Below are 19,789 nucleotides of genomic sequence, written 5' to 3'. Positions count from 1 at the left end.
TCTCGTCCGTGTCTGCATGGTACCCGGCATACTGGCACAAGTCATTAAAGGCCTGGGCATACTACAACACTGTCCGGTTGCCCTGAGTGAGTGCCAGAAACTCGTTGAGCTTTCGGTCCATGATGCCTGCGGGTATGTGATGTCCCCTGAAAGCTGCCTTAAACTCCCTCCATTCCACCTCATGGTCAGCCGGTTGCATAGCAAGATAGTGGTCCCACCATGTCCGCGCGGGTCCGCGAAGCTGCTGAGTAGCGAACCGGACCTTAGTGACTTCTGAGCAAGCTCCATGGAGTAGCGGGAATTTGGATTCCACTACTCGCAACCACACATCTGCATCAAGTGGATCCTCTGCCCTTGTGAACAATGGGGGCTGGGTACTGAGGAAATCTTGGTAGGTAGCTGCCGCGGGGTGACGCTGATGGTCCCCACCACCATAGTGCTGAGGTGGTGGCTGACGCTGAGCTAGTTGCCTCAAGATCTCATTCTGCTGAGCCATTAGCTCCTACAGAGTGGGAGGCGGTGGCGGCGGTGGAGGAACGCGCTCATTCTGGCCACGACGCTGCCTCCCGGTCATCTGAAAACCACATGTACACTTAACACCATATCTCCAAGTTCAAGGTTTAGTTGCGGCGAAAAGAGCCAAAAGCAAAATGGTAAATTCCAATTTAAACAAAAAGGATTTCAAAAGACATAAATTTTTCCTTCCAAATTTAAAACTGATAGTAGCATCCATCAATCATGCTTCCAAGAAAGTTTATCACGGTTACATCATTTGTCCCAAAAAGACTCAACTCTATCTAGCCTAGTACCCCAAGGGTGCAAAAGCTAAGCTAACTGCGAGGAGTCCTACCATCCGACTTCTAACTCTGTCCTGAACACCTAGTGAGCGAACGAGGCAACACTCGACTCGGGGGAAGGTGGTCTCGCTGAGCCAGCAGTGTCCACACTAGAGGCAGGCTCCTCTCCTCCCTCGATGTCGACATCCTCGTTGGCCTCCATGTCCTGGATCTCCTGGTGATGCATATCCAGGTGCTCATTAGCCTCAGCAAGCTGTTGCTGAGTATTAATAAGCTGATCCTCGAGAACCTCAATGGTGTTCTCCCTGGTGCCCACTAGTTCCTCCAACTCTTGGATGTCAGTGGATAGCTGCTCCACCTGCAAGTCCTTCTCCACCATTTCAGTGGACAAATCAACCACGAGCTCCTCTTTGTTATCCAGGGTGATCTTTGTGGCCTTCAACAGTGCCATCAGATGGGACATCGCCACACCACGCATCACTTGCAGACGGTACAAAGCATTCATGCACCGTACGGTCAAGTGCGCAGTCTGTCCTGGGTAGATGGCCCAGATATCCTTGGCATGCTCCACCCGATCCTTCCACATTGGGTCGTCCTCCCTTTCGGTGGGGAACAAGCCAATAGGGTGGGTGGCCAGCTCCAAAGGATGGAATCCGCAGAAAGTGGTCAACCCGTGCAGAGCGATCGCCTCGATCGTGTCCTCCGCCCGGTATCCGAAAGACTCGGAGTCCAGCGAGCGCCATCCTGGCTGCAGGGGATGAGGCTCCAAGGTCATCCTCACCCTACAGCGGGGCACCCGGTGCTTCTCGAACTGCTGCACCGCGTACTGAGGGGGTGTCATGTACCCGGCTCCCTGAAGTACCTCCCACAAAATACGGGGGAAGCCCTCTCGTGCAAGCCCGTCAGTGTGGGTTAGTGCATTTCCGTCCTCTGAGGATCCGTGGGAAGTCATCTGTGTACGGTTGAGCGTAAGTAAAAGAAAAAGAATTATAAAAAGAACAAGAGAAATAAAACTCAACCTTTCTTTTAGTTAAAATAAAAAAGTACTGGAGACTTAGTTGGTTATCACTTTGTTTTTAAGTCTTTACTCAATTGCTTAATTTAGCAATGCATGCATGCTCGTCCTGAACGACCTCACCACAAGATAAAAGGAATAGGGAAGAACTCCCATCCTGTAAAAGTGGCCTGTAGGGCCTAATTACTTAGCCACCTAGCTATCCTTCTATTACCCTTAAGGCTTCACGTCCTAGGTCTATCCTGCTCGTTCTCCTATCTATCCAACATTGTTTCTATCAAATTTTATTTTGGGAAAATGATGGTATTTACATTTTATTGATTCCTCTGTGGTGGTACAAGCTCCGATACCAGCTGTGGCGGAACTGCCCGAATTATTCCAACTTAAGTGCCTAAGCCCTGCCTTAGAGGCTGGACCACACTTAAATGGGAATACCCGTCAATCCCTCGGATCTAGTCCGACACGGCCACTAACAGGATCAAGTACCACAATCTCACTCGATGGTGAGTCACAGAGCAAATACAATAAAGCATAAAACCATGATGCGAGAGTATTAAATTATTACATCATCATCATCGGAGTTTTTGCAAAAGTAACCATCATTGTTTGAAGTGCAGCGGAATAAAACTAACGGCAAATAAACAGAGAGATGGGGAAGCCTTTCCCATCACTCCTCATGCTCCTCCTCAGCCGAGGCGGGGTCCCACTCGACAGTCCAACCCGGTGGTAAGGTGGACGGCCAAGTCACTCCAGCAACCATGTCCTCCAGAGAACCTGTAAAATTATGCCACAAGCAAGGCTGAGTATACTAATACTCAGCTAGACTTACCCGGTGTGAGGAGTCTACTCCTCTACCTCTAGACATGCAGCTGTTTGGCTGTGGGGTTTGTTTGCCAAAAGCACTAGCTGAGTTTCTAAATCAAGTTTTAACTTTGTCAAATTTAAGTGTGACTCTCTTAAGGCTAAATGTGTATTGTCTACTCATACATAGTAGCAAACATTTTTAGCAATCAACATCTTGTATCAACTCATCGTATTTCCACTTGTTACTCAATGTAGCAGCATGGATCAAGCAGTCTCATTAGCTGCGAGAAGCAGACGATTCGAATCGAGTTTTTAAACCTTGCAAGGTAAACCTAAACACACGACGTGGCGAGGCACTTCGTCCCCACACACATCAACCGTCCCCATCGATTCCCTGGCAGCAGATTAGGGCTCACCGCCTTGGCGTACAATGCCTCACTGACCCCGACTGCCGTCGTGCAGTGACCGCACTTGTACCCACCATAACCGGAATGGGAGACCACGTCTCAGGTCGCATGAGGGGATATGTCCGCTGGCAGGTTCAATCAGGTACTAGGCTTACCGATTTACCATATTTCTCGGCATGTGCTTAGTACGTTCAAACGCTTGACTCACGGTACCACACCTTAATCCTTATTCAAATTTTTATCCCGTAGACAACCAATCCCCATGGATTGTTGCCCACACACCAACATCAATATGATAAGAAAGTGGATACAGCCAATTCCTAACCTCGCGCGAGTGCTAGAAAATCACTCGACTTCTACCGAGATCCCTGATTAGTAAAGCAGCTACTCGACCTAGCATACTAGTATCCATCTCAAAGGGAATCCTGAGTTCATGCAACTAGGGTTTTAGTCAACTCCTACACTTAAGTGCACAATACAAGCCTACAAACATTAAGTGCAGTAAAATAGCATATATAAACGGTTATGCATAAAACCGGGGCTTGCCTTCCAAAGCAGTGGCAGGCAGGTCCTCTGGTGCAGACTCTGGTACTGGATCTGGGACTACCTCCTGAGCAGCTCCTTGCTCCAGCACGAGGACGTACTCTCCGTCAGCAAGGTTACAGTCTATCGAAATGCAATGAACATGTATGTCATGATTATGCCAAATTTGGTAACATTATGCTAGAAGACACTAAGTCAAGAAGTAACTTAGGGTTTCTTAGTCATGCGGGGCTTTTAGAGGGTTGTGCTTATCACTTTTAGGTTTGGGTTTTTGTTGAAGATAAACATAGTGGATTTGTATTGTCTTTATACATTTCAGTGGGCAATTTACAAGGGTTTTAGGACAACACTAATTACCATTATTTATTTTTCTTTCTTTAATTTCTACTTATGGTTTCTAGTGTAGGTTTGAACTACGACAGTGGTTTAATAATTTCCAAAACTTCTGTAAAAATTACAGTGGGTTGCCATTTGCTATTCTAGCCTGCTTTAAGAATTTGAGGCTCAACATATAAAGGCTATGCTTAAGACAAAAAGAATAAAAGTTAGGTAAATGGGCCACTTTGTACTACAACTCTTAATTAGAGGTGGGGTCTATCCTAAGGGTTATTTTTGTTGGCATCTAACAGTAATAATAGGCTTCTGTGCCAAAAACCACAGAAGGCTAAAGGGTGGTTATTTAGTTATGATTTTCTAAAGTTTAATGTCAAAAAGGCACTTTCTACTACATTGTTATTTGAAAAATGTCAAACAGCAGATTTCATATTTTTCCTAAGTTCTTAATAACAAAACATTATCTATCCCAAGGGTGGGGGTGTTTTCACCTTGGGGTTATTTTTGTAGGGTTTTTCTAAGTTTCCCTTGTTTTATTAAAATAAAAGGTATCCTACTTATTTTATACTAAAACAGGGTATGATAGATTTTTCCAGTAAACTTCATTGAATAAGTACCCTAATAAAAATAGAGGTGCCCTCGGTTTTATTATTTAAATTACATTTTCTATTTTTCTTAACCTTAAGTGTATTGGAAAATAAGTGGTAAAAACTAACTTAATGGAGTGGACAGAGAGGTTTAACATTTTTAAACAGGTTAGTAGGTAGATACAAACTTCTCCAATTTTTCCTAACCCTAGTCAAATAATATAACTATTTTTCTTTCTATTATTGAGCTTTTGGCCAAAACTATAATTAAATCAGAGCTTTAAAGTTTTCTATAGTACATAGAGGGTTTTATATTTTTCTTAAGTAGGCTACATTATTTAGGGTCTGACAAAATTGGTTTGACCAAATTTGGATGAACTAAACAGAAGTTATGAATTTTTAAAGTCTCTGTTCAATTTAAAAACAGATTTAAATAAGAGTTTCCTGGAAAAACAATTTACACCGAGGTCCCTGGGTTTAAACTGAATCAATCTTCGCAGTTCTACCCTTGCGCCACTATTCCCCTGGGTCTCTGACAGTTCAAAAAGCCCCCTGACCTTCTCTTCCTCTCACCCGCAGTCCTTCCCCCAATGTAAACAGTACCCGCGGGAAAGAAAAGGGTGGCGCGGCTTACCGGCGGCGAGATAGGTCCGGCGAAGGGCAGGGTTGGCTCGGGGAGGCTCTGGCGGTCACAGCGAGGTGCGGCTCGACGGCGGGGATGGCCGGAATCGTCCGATCCACGTGCGCAAGCGGGTGCTCTCGTCGGCGGCGAGTGTACCGGCCAAACTATGGCGAGCTGGTTCAATCCAAGGGCACGGTGAGCTTCCTGGGGTGACGTATAGGCTATCTGTGCAGTGAATCGAGAAATGGCTCAGTGATTTACCCGGTCCACGCACTCCGGCGGGGTTGAGAGCTCCGGCGACCGTGGACGGGCCTCTCCGGTGAAGCAGACTTCGATTCCTCGCTCGGGGAGCTTCACTGAGTTGTGCACACTCGTCTCCGAGGGTTGGATGGGGCTGGGGAAGGCTGGACTGGCCGGCCTACGGCGGCAGTGGCTCGGGTGGCCGCGGACACGCCGCGCACGGGCAAACGGCGGTGAACTAAGCTCCGGTGAGGCTTGAGCGTGTGCGGAAGAGTGTAACCGACGCCTGGGAGGGCTTTATAGGCGCGGGCGCGGGACAGGGCGCCGGCTGGCTGTTGGCGCGACGCGGGGCACGTGGGGGCGCGCGCGGGCGTGCTCTGGCGAGCTCAGAGCGCGTCGAACACGTGGCTCGTTGCTTCTGCCCGTGTTCTTCCCTCTGCTGAGCGGCCAAAACGTACGAATCTTACCCTATCGCCAGTGGGAGATCTCTTCCCTGCACCTAGAGCTACCTAGTTCATGTAAGTTCCAAGAATAGATGTGGTCGGGTGAGAGAGATATGAGGGTGGGAAGTTGGCTGTGTCAGACATGTCCAAACTGAGACAAAAATGGTGTCAAGTCGTGTCTAGCGCCCTAGGGTAGGTGTCATCTCTTTCCAAGGTATTCTAGGGTTAATTTGCCGCCACTTTGTCAATTGGGTCGAAGGGTTTTGAAATTTGGATTAGGGTGAACATGTGGAATCTTTGTTCAAGGGTTAGTTTTTATACTTAGGCAAAATCTGAATTCTCCCTTGTGCTGAACCTTAGGTGAACTTTTTGGGACTTTTCTGTAAACTTTTTGGGGGTACTTCCTTACTATTAATTGTAGGTTATGAAGTATATTACAACTTTTATATTTGGCCCAAGCCATGATCATAAGGTTTACATGACCTTTTGATCCTAGCTTCAATTAGGGTTCCTATTGCCCAAGAGGGGTTTGCTTTAGGGTTTTGGGAAATCCCTCACTTAGATGTGCATGCAAGCTAGGGCATGATATCCAAGATAGTTTGCACTTGCTTAGGACCTTGAATTCCAAGTTTGAGGTACTTTGCCCAATCAATCCTCATGTGATAATAGGTTAACAGGGGTAGCCCTGGGTGGACACCCAAAGTAACACTTGGGGTGTTACAGAAGGTGGTTCCACTCATGGTTGGCTGACGGCCATATGAGTTCCTTCTGCTATTCATAGCGCTCTTTGAGAGCTTTCCACAAGTTGAGGGCATCTCTCCATAAGGTACTCCTGCTTAAGGTCCTTATGGATGTAAAGCCTCAAAGGGAAAAGTGTCATGTTCTTTTTCACCTCATTGACTGGATCAGTACCAGTGATAGGTGCTGCTATAGCATCAATGATCCCACGAGAAGCAAAAGTTATTTCAATATCTGAAGCCCAAGTTGGGTAGTTATGCCCATCAAGGGCGAGTTCCTCGAACTCTTTGGTTGACATGTTCCTTGCAGTTGATTTGCATATCGAAGTTGTTGTTCTTGTCAAGAACAGCAAGAGTTCTTCCCTCCTTTCTTCTGACTTCTCCCTTGAGACAGTGTTGATAACGTGTTGAACTCTATTGCAGTGCTCAGTGGCAAATGGAGAAAGACAAATGAGAGAGAGACAAATGATAGGGTGTGTCCCTTGGGAAATAACTGTCACCATGACAGATGGATGGATTAGATCACATGTACAAAATGTTTTGTAACAGTTCCCACGGTCACACTCAACTCGGCCAGTGGACCATGCTGGGCTGACACCGGGCCTGCTGGTTGCCAGGCCTCAAGACACATAGTGAGCTCGGCCATACAGACATCTATACGGTACATGGTGTGCAGATGTAAGTTTGGGCACCTAGCTGCCCCTGCCCCTAGTGCCAAGCGGCTGCGGGAGCCCCTTCTCCATGCGACGATTTGTGCACTGGCACCACTGTACAACGCGCTTTGGGGACGAGTGAGTCATACTGATATGGAAGTACAGAAATATCTCGTAGCGGGCGAATCAAAAAAACAAGACGGCGCAGCGGTAAATGCATGCATGCAGAGGACGGCCGGGTAGCCATAGCAGCACTCCCATGGGCCCACAGCTGCAGGAAGGAAGGCCCAAAGTCGCGCGAGGATTTATTAACTTCCACGACGCAGTACCCGTGCGCTATGCCTAAGGCTGTCTGCAGCGGTTGCTGCCAACCGCTCCTCTCCCCTTGCATGGCGCCTACAGGGGGGCGCTCCACGCGCGCAGCGCTGCCCCCTACAGAGCCTCCTAGCGCGCGGTCCCCTTCTCTCTCCCCCTCAATCTAGGGGATCACTGTTCATCCCCTACAACATTGTGCTGTGGGTCCACGAGTAATTGTTAGTAGATAAAAAATTGATAGTTGATATAGAAAATGATATTTTACAGTTGTAGTGGGGTATAGGGGGGTATTTAGGGGGAACCGCTGCGGGAGATGAAAAAATAGGGGGTGAAATGTTGATGATGTGACCCAAAAAAGTGATATAGGGGGAAAAATTTAGGGGTAACGCTTGCGGATAGCCTAATGCGCGAGAACTTGCTCGTCGATCACGCTCCGAACTCCACCTCAGCTTCTCCTCATCTCCATCGACCACCTCTCGCACATTTAATTTTGGAGTCGGGTTCGATCGCTGGCCCTGTCTATCGCTCGATGTCGACGCGCCATTGCTCCCGTCAGTGCACGCGGGGTACAGTACAGTAGAGTAGAGAGGCCGACGCCGCACGCCCTTTCCTATTTTTCCCCCAAGTCGTGTTACGGCGGCAAGGTTTACAAAACCGGTAAAAACCGGCGGTTTACCGGTCGGTTTACCGAAACCGCCCAGGTGCGGTTCCGGTTAACCACCGGTATTTTTTTCAAATTCGTTCCAAATTCAAAAAAATTGAAAAATTTCATAAAAACCGAAACTGCTGGTAAACCGTTTTTTTACCGGTAAACCGTTATTTTAGACCAGTAAACCGCTAATTTTTTGCCGGGAAACCGGATTTAATGCCACAATTGAGTATTTAGTGGTCAATTTAGCTATATTAATCTTGTTTAATGTTATATGCTATATGTGAAGATGTTATATGCTATATATGAAGATGAAACTCGTAGCTCAAGTCAAGTTTAGGCATTTAGTGGTCAATTTCGGTTTCATTTCTTGTCCAAGATGGATTCCGTGGATCAAGTAGCTTCAGTTCTTCTAACAAGTATCCGTCTGAACAAGACTCAATCTAGAACCCTTAGCTCCAGTTCTTCTGTATGTGTTCCTAAGATTTCCTGACTAGGAGAAAAGTTCAACACTTGGTGAGGTGCACATGCAATACACAAACACCACACACACATACCGGTATGTTTTTTTTAGCTTTGTGGATAAGTATTTGTTTGCACTATGACTCGAGCTGAACATGTGATTATTGTGAAATAAGTCAACCTATGTGTCGTTGCCTCGTTGGAGAGTTGTAAAAGAACTTGTATTTGATTATTGCGGAGTTCGCTCGTGTTTGTTGCATGAGAACTGGAGTTTGTGGTTGCATATGTATGTTGTATGTTATTTTGGTGAATACATGTCATGTAAATCAATTAATATTTATTGTGCAATGTGAATTGAGCAAACTACAAATAATTCTTTTCAAAAAAATTTATTTTTCTGTAAAAAAACAACATAAACCAGTTTGTTTCGCGATTAACCGACGGTTTAGAGCGGTTTTTCGCCGATTTTTCACCGGTTTTCCGCCGGTAAACCGGTTCGAATTCAAATTGATTTGAATTGGTCAAACCGGTCGGTTTTTACCGGTTTCCACCGGTTTACCGACGGTATTTTATTACATGCATCAACATCAAAGTCTTTACATCTATTACAAATACTAATATGCTCTACAGATGAACTAGATTTATTAGCTTCCTCTAGCTTAGAATTTAATTCATAGTTTAAACTCTTTAAACTAGACACAGTTTAATGGCAAGCAGATAACTCAAAGGATAGCATTTCATTCATTTTAATCTCCAAAGCAAGAGATTTTTGCACACTAACAAATTTATCATGCTCCTCATATAAAATATCCTCGTTTTCTAACAATCTATCCTTTTCATTTAGAGCATCAATTAATTCATTGATCTTTTCTACCTTAGCTCTATCTAAACCTTTGAATAAGCTAGAGTAGTCGACTTCATCATCGGAAGAATCATCATCGCTAGGAGAAGTGTACTTAGGGGAATCTCGAACACTTACCTTCTTCTCCTTGTCCATGAGGCAAGTGTGGCATTCATTGGGGAAGAGCGAAGATTTGTTGAAGGCCGAGGCTGCCAGTCCTTCATCGTCGGAGTCGGATGAAGAGCAGTCCGAATCCCATTCTTTGCCAAGGTGCGCCTCGCCCTTCGCCTTCTTGTAAACCTTCTTCTTCTCCCTCTTCCCATCCTTTTCTTGTTCCTGGTCATTATCATTATCGGGACATTGTGCTATGAAATGACCAGTCTTACCGCATTTGAAACAGGAGCGCTTTCCCTTTGCTTTGTTCTTGTTAGGGTACTCCTTGCGTCCTTTCAGTGCGGTTTTGAAGCGCTTGATGATTAGGGCCATCTCATCTTCGTTTAGCCCGGCATCCTCAACTTGTGCCACCTTGCTTGGTAGCGCCTCCCTGCTGCTTGTTGCTTTGAGAGCAACAGGTTGAGGCTCGTATATGGGTAGAGGGCCATTAAGAGCATCATCCACGTATCGCGCTTCTTTTACCATCATACGTCCGCTCATGAATTTTCCGAGTATCTCCTCGAGCGTCATCTTGGTGTACCTGGGATTTTCACGAATAAGGTTTACACGATGGGGGTCAATTACCGTGAATGACCTTAGCATAAGTCGGACAATGTCGTGGTCCGTCCATCTTGTGCTTCCATAGCTTCTAATCTTGTTGATGAGGGTCTTGAGCCTGTTGTAGGTCTGCGTTGGCTCCTCTCCCTTGATCATTGCAAATCTCCCTAGCTCGCCTTCCACCAACTCCATTTTGGTGATCATGGTGGCGTCGTTTCCCTCATGAGATATCTTGAGGGTGTCCTAGATTTGCTTGGCGGTGTCCAAGCCGCTCACCTTGTTGTATTCATCCCTGCACAAAGATGCTAGCAAAACAGTGGTAGCTTGTGCATTCTTATGAATTTGCTCATTTATGAAAATGGGATTGTCAGTACTGTCAAAATGCATTCCGTTTTCAACAATCTCCCAAATACTAGGATTGAGAGAAAATAAGTGACTACGCATTTTGTGACTCCAAAAAGAGTAGTCTTCTCCATCAAAGTGTGGAGGTTTACCAAGTGGAATTGAAAGCAAATGAGCATTAGAATTGAATGGAATACGAGAATAATCAAATGAATAGTTTTGATTAACCGGTTTCTTTTTAGACGAGTCATCGTCGTCGTCGTCTCTTGGTGAGGAAGAGGAGGCGTCGCTGTCGTAGTAAATGATCTTCTTGATGCGCCTCTTCTTCTTCCTGTCCCTCTTCTTGTGACTCGATCCTGAGTCAGTGGGCTTGTCGTCCCTTGGCTCATTGAAGAGAGACTCCTTCTCCTTATCGTTGACCACCATCCCCTTTCCCTTAGGATCTATCTCTTCGGGCGATTAGTCCCTTTCGTGAAGAGAACGGCTCCGATACCAATTGAGAGCACCTAGAGGGGGGTGAATAGGTGATCCTGTAAAATTCAACACTAATAGCCACAAAACTTAGTTATGAAAGTTAGAACGACTAAGTAGCTTGAAACTAGCTCTTGTGAACACAGACAATCAAAGAGAAAGCACACAAGAGACACGCGATTTTATCCCGTGGTTCGGCCAAGTAAAACTTGCCTACTTCCACGTTGTGGCATCCCAATGGACGAGGGTTGCACTCAACCCCTTTCAAGTGATCCGATGATCAACTTGAATACCACGGTTTTTCCTTTCTTAGTCTTTCTCCTGTTTGCGAGGAATCTCCACAACTTGGAGCCTCTCGCCCTTACAATGATGATCACAAAAGAAGCACAGAAGTAAGGAATGGGAGAGCAACACACACAAGACCCAAATCCACAGCACAATCACGCACACAAGTCACAACTTGAGCTCAAAACACAACGCACGGAGTTCACAACTCAAATGGAGCTCAAGTCACTATCTCAAAGAATCAAAAGCGTGAAGTTGGAGTCTTGGAGTCTTAGAATGTTTCTTGTAAGCTTGGGTAACTCCTCCATGTGCCTAGGGGTCCCTTTTATAGCCCCAAGGCAGCTAGGAGCCGTTGAAGATCAACATGGAAGGCTATCCTTGCCTTCTTTCGAGTGGTGCACCGGACAGTCACTGTAGCCGGTCCGGTGCCGATCTCCTTCCTTTTCTGGCGCAGACGACTGTTGCACCTCCGGGCCAGTTGGTGTCCGGTGCACATCGGACAGTCCGATGCCCCCTACCGACCGTTGGCGCGGGCCACACGTCGCCCACGGATTGCGCGACCGACCGTTGCGCTGGCGATCGTTGGCTCACCGGATAATCTGGTGCACCACCGGACAGTCCGGTGAATTATAGCCGTACGCCGCCAAACTTTTCCCGAGAGCGGCCTGTTCACTGGAAACCAGCCTGGCGCACCGGACACTGTCTGGTGTGCCAGACTGAGTTAAGTTTTGGCTGCACCGAGCCAAGTCTTTTTGATTTTTTTCTTCTCCTCTTCTCACTGTTTCTAGCACTTAGATAAAACATATTAGTACTTAAAAACTATGTACTAATATGTGTCGATATGTGTCCGGCCACTTGGTGCCCAACAATATGTGTCGATTCGGAGAGGGGAAGCCGACGGAGATAGACATGGGAGGTGCGGAGGGGGATTACGAGCGAAGGGGAAGAGAAACAGGAGAGTTGCAGATACCAAGTCAAGAATGAAGAGGAAGTTGAAGGGAGGAGCTATGGATGCACCGATGCGACGGGGGAGCGGGGAGATGGGGATTAGGGTTAAAACGCGGACGGAGCCACAGAGGACAAGTGTGAGCCTAATAAAGTCACATTAATATATCCCATGTGTCGGGTTGTGGACGTATCGTCCGTTTAAGCGTGTCGTGCCGAGCCAAACACAATAGGTTGTTCCCACGACCCAATATGGCACACTCAACTCGACCAGCGGACCATGCTGGGCTGACACCGGGCCTGCTGGTTGCCAGGCCTCAGGACGCACAGTGAGCTCGGCCATACAGACATCTATACGGTACATGGAGTGCAGATGTAGGTTTGGGCACCTAGCTGTCCCCTGCCCCTAGTGCCAAGCCGCTGCAGGAGCCCCTTCTCCTCCATCTCCATGCGACGATTTGTGCACTGGCATCACTGTACAACGCGCTTTGGGGACGAGTGAGTCATGCTGATATGGAAGTACGGAAACATCTCGTAGCGGGCGAATCGAAAAAACAAGACGATGCAGCGGTAAATGCATGCATGCAGAGGACGGCCGGGTAGCCGTAGCAGCACTCCCGTGGGCCCGCAGCCGCAGGAAGGAAGGCCCAAAGTCGCGCGAGGATTTATTAACTTCCACGACGCAGTACCCGTGCGCTATGCCTAATGCGCGAGAGAACTTGCTCTTCGATCAGGCTCCGAACTCCACCTCAGCTTCTCCCCATCTCCATCGACCACCTCTCGCACATTTAATTTTGGAGCCGGGTCTGATCGCTGGCCCCGTCTATCGCTCGACGTCGACGCGCCATTGGTCCCGTCAGTGCACGCGGGGTACCCCTTTTCTATCACCCCCCCAAGTCGTGTTACGGCGGTGAAAGCGAGCCATCCATATCCAGGAGAGGGAGCCAGATGGGATGGATCAAACCGATCCTCCCGTCTTGACGTACGCTACCTGCACCCATCGATCGTCGCTTATCTTCTTCCTCTCACCCCTGATTAATTAGCATCATCATCATCATCATAAAACAGAACGGCTATATCACACGAGACGACGGGGACTCCGGCCCATATATAAAAGATGTCATTTTCAATTAAGCTGAAGGTTTTCAATTTTAACAAATGTATCAATAAAACATAATATCATGGTAGACAGATGCATAGGATCGTTAGATACCTCCTTAGTTATATTTTGACAATAAATTAACCTATCTAGAGATACAATTATTGCTAGTTTTTTTTATTTACAAACCTAGCCGTAGTAATTCAGAAAGCTTGATCAAACGCACATCTCATAGCGACACCTTTTACATCGAGAGCATATGTCTCTATTCAATGGTGTTGCCAAGTTTCAAGTAAACCCGGCTTTTGTGTAGCTGTAAACCTGCAAGAGCAACTCCAATAGGCTTTTTATATCCTTTATAATTGCCGAGAATATATATTTTGGTAAAAACAAATATACTCTGATGGCTTCTTGAAATGATTATCTAAATATAACCATCTTCTTCTAGTCTAGATATCTCTCTCGTCAAAAATAAAAAATGAGAATGGCTCCGGTATCTATGCAAATGACTCTGTAAATAATAATTTAGAGAATAAAGTTTAGAAAGGTCCTTGAAATTCTCTCTAAGTCAACATATAGAAAACAGAAGCTATCATCAATTTGTAATTATGGTATCAACGTGTCGTTTAAGGTCTACTTGCTGTGTTCAAACCAAATACAATTTTGTTTTTTGTTTTTTGTGAAGTAAAAAAACTAAGTATTATTGTCAAATATATAAAAATGTACTCTTTTATAATATAAAAAAGTATGTCGGTGTCAACGTACTTATAGTTCAAATAGGAATGTCGGTTACTGAACACTACATATTTAACCTTAAGAAAGTCGGCTCGACGAAAGCCTAGCATACTTAAATTTATGTACGTCAGGCCAATGAGGGTACCAACGTACTTAAATTAAGTATGTCGCTTAGCAACGATGTACTTAACCTATGGAGGTTTCCTTACCCCACGCCTCTCTTCGTCGATAAAAACTTTTCAACCTTTATCCACCCTGCTGCCGTACACCGTGCGCTCCACTGCTGTCCCACCATTGTGCGTCTTGCCCCGATGTACGGTACTGTACACCTATTTATAGTGATAAGGTACAACTTCATAAAAACTACAATGATTACTTCATGCCTATACATATAGAGTTATAGACTATGAAATCAACCAGGGGTACTATTATCTTTTCTTTTCATAGTCTTGTTGATCAAGTCATGAGGATTTTCTGTCGCTCTTGCTGGTTTCGTCGTCATAAATTCACGTCCTGAACCGAAGCTTATAACTTCCTCTTTGCAATAACACCGTTTCAGAACGCATGTGCATGTGCTCTTTGTTTTTTTACTTATTATACATGGAACAAATGAATGATAAGTTACTTCGTCGAAAAGTGCCCCAACAGTAAGGTAGATCAAGTGCAGTGCATATACATGCATGAGAAATAATTTTACTACATTAGCTATTGCTTGATGCCATACTTAAAAAAATTGACTCGGAACAGTTTAATTTAATTCAAATTGTTCAGTCTTTGAGCTGTGGAATTAAAGGCGAGGATTCCATGTAACATTCTGGAGGGTCAGGTATACGTAGTGTCTGAACCTGAGCCCAATCACTGGTCTCGAGCATCTGCACCACCTGGTGCGTGGTGGGTCGCAGCAGCGGGTTCGGCTCGATGCACCAGAGCGCCACGCGCGCGAACCGGTCCACCCTCTCCATGTCGTCCGCGCTGTCGACGTCAGCGTCGTCGCCGTGCAGCGTCAGCTCCGTCCTCCGCGCGCCCACGAGCTGCGCTGCCCAACCGAACAAGGTGACTGTCTGTGTCTCGTCGTCCTCCGCACCATGCGGCAGACCAAGCGCCACCGGCTCCTGGCACCTCCGGCAGCAAATCATCTCCAGCAGCACGACGCCGAAGCTGTAGACGTCCGCCTTGGTGTCCACGCGCGCGTCGCCGCGGAGCCACTCGGGCGCGATGTACCCTCTGGTGCCCCTGACGTGGGTCACCGTAGCGTGCACCTGCTGGCTCCCCAGCAGCTTGGAGATCCCGAAGTCGGTGATCCGCGGGACGCCACGGTCGTCCAGCAGGATGTTGTCGGGCTTGATGTCGCAGTGGATGATCGGGGCGCTGCAGCCGTAGTGGAGGTACTCGAGCCCTCGGGCGATGGCGATCGCGGCCTCGGCGCGCCAGCGCCACGGAGGCCGCTTCTCCGGGTCGAAGAGGAAGCCGCGGAGCGACCCTCCCGGCATGAACTCGAACACGAGCATCCGGTGCTTGCCTTCCTTGCAGTAGCCGATCATGCGGACCAAGTTCCGGTGGTGGATCTGCCCGATGGACTGCACCTCGTTGGTGAACTCCTGCTCGCTGTACTCGTTCGAGGTGATGAGCTTCTTCACCGCGATGAGATGCGGGTGCGGCGACCTCATCGTCCCTCTGTACACCTCGCCGAAGCTCCCTTTGCCCAGCAGTTTCTCGAAGCCGTTGGTGGCCTGGTGTAGCTCCTTGCAGCTGAACGCCCTCACGCTCGAGCTGAACGGCCGCTGGCTCTCTCTGTTCCTCCTGCGATGGCAATGCAGTGCCACGAGAACGCCGACGGTGACCAACAAAACGACGGCCAAGCAGATGGCGGCAACCTTGTAGGCCAACGCGTTTCTATTCCTTGCAGGCGCGGCCGCCGGAGGATTCCTTGTCCGCACCTTGATGAACGCCTTGGTCGTGAGACTCGTGGCACCGTTTGCCTGCCAACCGTTGGTGAGCGCCGCCATCTCCGCGCACTTGGATCCGCCGATCATCAGTGCGGCCGCGCAGAAGCAGTCGCCGAGGCAGCTGTCCCGGCACTGCTGCTCCGTGACCGACGACAGCTTCTTGTAGTATATCGAGGTCTCCCAGGTGGTGTTGAGCAGCTCCACAAGGGTGAACTCGTCGGAGCCGCCGTTCTCGCCGTCGCAGCTCTGTGGCTCGAACCCCGGCGTGCAGCCGCTGTCCCTATGCTGCTCGTCGGTGTACTTGTACCCACTCGGGCACGTGCACTCGAGCCTGTCCCTTGAGCTCGGCGTCGGCGCAGACACGCAGTACGACCCCGGCCCGCACATGTCCTGCAACCCGGAGGTCCTCTTGACGCAGCCGTAGTCGGGGAACGCGCCGGACACGGTCCAAGACGCGTTGCCGGTGCCGCCGTTCTTGGGGCTGACGTAGGTACGGACGATGCCGTCAGGGTCCATCCGGGCGAACTTCAAGTACTCGCCGGCGGCGAAGCTCGCCGCCGGTTTAACCAAGCTGTTAACCGTGCCGTTGTGGAGGGTGTAGTTGAGGCGGCCCTGGCCATCGAAGGTGACCGTCGTGTTGCCGTCGGGGCTGTTGGTGTACGCCTGCCAGTAGGCGTTTTCGGGGTCGTTGCCCTCGAGGAGATCGACGTAGAGGACGACGTTGCCGTCGCTCTGGACGCCCATGCTGAACCGGCCGGTGGTGAACTCCGCGTCCGCGCGCCTGGCGAAGAGCTTCCCTTCCGACCCGGTTGGCTCGTAGGACAGGGACTGGCCCGGCAGGAGCGTGTCCGTCGGGTACGAGAAGCTCTCCCACAGCACCTGGTTGCCGGAGTCGCTCAGGAACTGGAGGTTGCCGTAGTCGAGGAGCGCGAGCACGGATCCACGATCTGTGGTAGGCGTCCACAGCACCTGCTGGCCGTCGGTGAGCATGAGCTGCCCGTCGGACGTGATGCTCAGAACCGACTGCGCGGTGGCGTTGGACGTGCTCCCGGAGGGCGACTGTTTGGCAAACCACACCACGGACTGCGGCTGCGGCTGTGGCTGGAATTGGGAGGAGGCGTTGCCGTCGGCGAAGTGAAACCACGTGGCGAGGAGGAACTTGGTCGGGTCGGAGTCGAGGGCGAGGAAGCCAAAGCTGAAGGTGCCGGAGGGGCTGCTGATGTAGTCGGCCGGCGTCAAGGTGGCCCCCGCTGTCAGGTTGGTCCGCGCCACGGCCAACGCCCGGAAACGAGCTTGTTGCAGTAGCATCAGCAGTAGCACAGCAGCGAAGGGACGAACGCGGGTGAGGGAAGCAAAGCAGAGCGCCGCCGCCATGATCGGAGTTTGGTGCCGGGCGCCCGGTCGAATATCACGATCACGACTCGTTGTCGTCGACGATACGCGTCATTGCAAGTAATTACTAGTGTTTTGCACTTCCGTTCCAGGCGAACCAGTCAGCGTCAGCGACGTGCGCGGCCCGGTAGGCGGTAGCGGTTTTCACTTTTCAGCGTGCCACTGCCACTGTGCCACATCCACATAAGTTCGTTTTCGAACTTTTAGGTGTCGTTTTTATCGCGAAAATGTAAGACTGAGTAGTGAAAATAGAGCACACAAAACTGCAGAATATGAGATAAGATAGGGGATAAAATAAGAGAGCTGCTAAAAATAGCCTAACAAAGGAGGGGAATAGAAAGCGATATGGTTAAGGTCAGGCCATGATCAAGTACCACGTAATTTAGGATGGTTTTGGTCGATACCACGTGTTGACGCGGTCCAGGTAGTGGTAAGTACCGACCGTGTCATAGCAACATTGACTTGGTTTAGTTGGGCAGTTAGTAGAACTGTCGATGGGGTTGATACCAGCCACTGTTGGATCGTGATCTAGTTAGTATCGATTGGTGGCATCAACTAGTTTGATAGAATGTTGGTTTAATACCAACCGACCGATTCACATGACATTGTTTTTATTGGATGTGTCGGACTGTACCGACCGACCAGGGTCGGACCTAAAGAGTGGCAAGTGGAGCAGCCGCGCCGGACCCTCGATTTTAGAAGTCCCCAGTAGTATACATTTTATATAGTCTTAGGTGTTGGGTCTGGTCTGCTAAAGTTATAATGTGTTTGTTTTTTAATTGTTTAACTTATCAAAACTGTGTCTGGAATTCTAATCGTGGTGCCACCGCCTTGATTTCGTCCATGACTTCATCCGTCTGGTTGGCCAAAGATGGACACGGCCTGACGACCTGCCTACCCGCCTGCTGGTGGTCGTCGACCGTGTGCCCTGGCTGTTGGCCGCTACTGCGGGAGCAGGACACAAGTCAACGAGTCGATCAGGAATTAGGACTCAGGAGGAGCGGGGTACGTATGGGTCTCAAGTCTCAATTGCAACACATACACATGATCAACATGATCAGGTGCAGACTGCAGCACATTGATTAATTAATTTTGATTAATTCTTTTCTAAATTTCAGCTAGATCATGTCATCAAGAAAGTATGCATCGGGTAGTGAAAAAAGGAAAAAGAGGAAGAAAGTAGATGAATTGATAGAATCCCAAAGAGGAGCCATAGACATATTTTTTCCGAAAAATACAAGTACCTCAAACTCAAGAAATATAGATGAGCTAGCTAGAGTTGTTGTGGAGGAGCAAACTAATACTAATTTAGAAGAAGAGGGCCCGGCACAAGGCAATGATGGCAGCAATGTAAGTGCTCCTGCCCATGAACAATCTGCTACATAATGTCCTAGTGTTGATGAGCATTTTGTCTGTAGCACAGATATTTATGATCCTAGAAATTGGAATAGGCTTGATAACAAAGCTAGAGACATAATAGTGGAGAAGGGGCCTATAAGAGAAGAAAATCTTGTATTCCCAAAGGATGGCAACTCAAGACATTTTTCATATGCCCACTACCTTAGAAAAATGAAAAATGGAGAGTTAAGTGACAGGAAATGGTTAGTTTATTCAAAACACGTTGACATAATGTTTTGTTGCAAGATTTTTAACTGTAGCATTTGTAAAATTTCATTGGCACACGATGGGTTTGGAGATTGGAGGCATATCAATGATAGGTTGAAAGATCATGAAACAAGTATGGAGCATATCACCAATATGAATACATGGAATGAATTGAGAGCTAGATTGGCCAAAGCACTAACAATTGACAAAGAGATACAAGAAGAAATCAAGCGGGAGAAAGAACACATAAGGCAAGTTTTATTGAGACTAGTTGCCATTGTAAAATTCCTTAGTAAACGTTGCTTGGCTTTTAGCGGATCTAAAGAGCAACTATACAATGATCAAAATGGTAATATTTATGCATGTGTGGAGATGATTGCTGAATTTGATGTGGTCATGCAGGACCACCTTAGGCGTATTAAAAACAAAGAGACTCGTTATCACTATCTCAGGCATAAAATTCAGGATGCGTTGATTTATCTTATGACTTCTAGTATGACCATTGCAAAAAGTATTGCATCTAAAATGGGTGTGGAGGCACCATTTCAGGTGAAGCGCAAAGCACAGAGGAAAAACATTATTGATGAAAACGAATACAATGAATAAATTCTACAAGCCGAGAAGGCTTTTGAAGTTAATTACTTTTTAATTGTTGTTCATATGGCAAATAGCTCACTGAAAAACAAATTTGAAGAACTCCAGACATTCAAGAGTATATTTGGGTTTTTATTGAGCTCGACAACATTGAAGTCGTTAAATGATACTGAACTAGAAGCATGTTGCAACAAATTGGCAAAACATTCTCTTCGC

General features: G+C 47.7%; 1 protein-coding gene across 1 annotated transcript; it reads right to left on the bottom strand.

Moving 5' to 3' along the window:
* Positions 1-14,657: 14,657 nt before the first annotated feature.
* LOC103638794 (G-type lectin S-receptor-like serine/threonine-protein kinase LECRK2) lies at positions 14,658-17,419 on the bottom strand. Its single transcript, XM_008661609.2, has one exon. It carries the CDS (start codon positions 17,354-17,356, stop codon positions 14,804-14,806), a length of 2,553 nt encoding a protein of 850 aa, XP_008659831.1. The 5' UTR covers positions 17,357-17,419; the 3' UTR covers positions 14,658-14,803.
* Between the last annotated feature and the right edge of the window lie 2,370 nt (positions 17,420-19,789).

This window comes from Zea mays, chromosome 9 (assembly GCF_902167145.1).
Source record: "Zea mays cultivar B73 chromosome 9, Zm-B73-REFERENCE-NAM-5.0, whole genome shotgun sequence".
Taxonomy (NCBI): domain Eukaryota; kingdom Viridiplantae; phylum Streptophyta; class Magnoliopsida; order Poales; family Poaceae; genus Zea; species Zea mays.
This window is presented reverse-complemented; position numbering and strand designations above follow the sequence as displayed.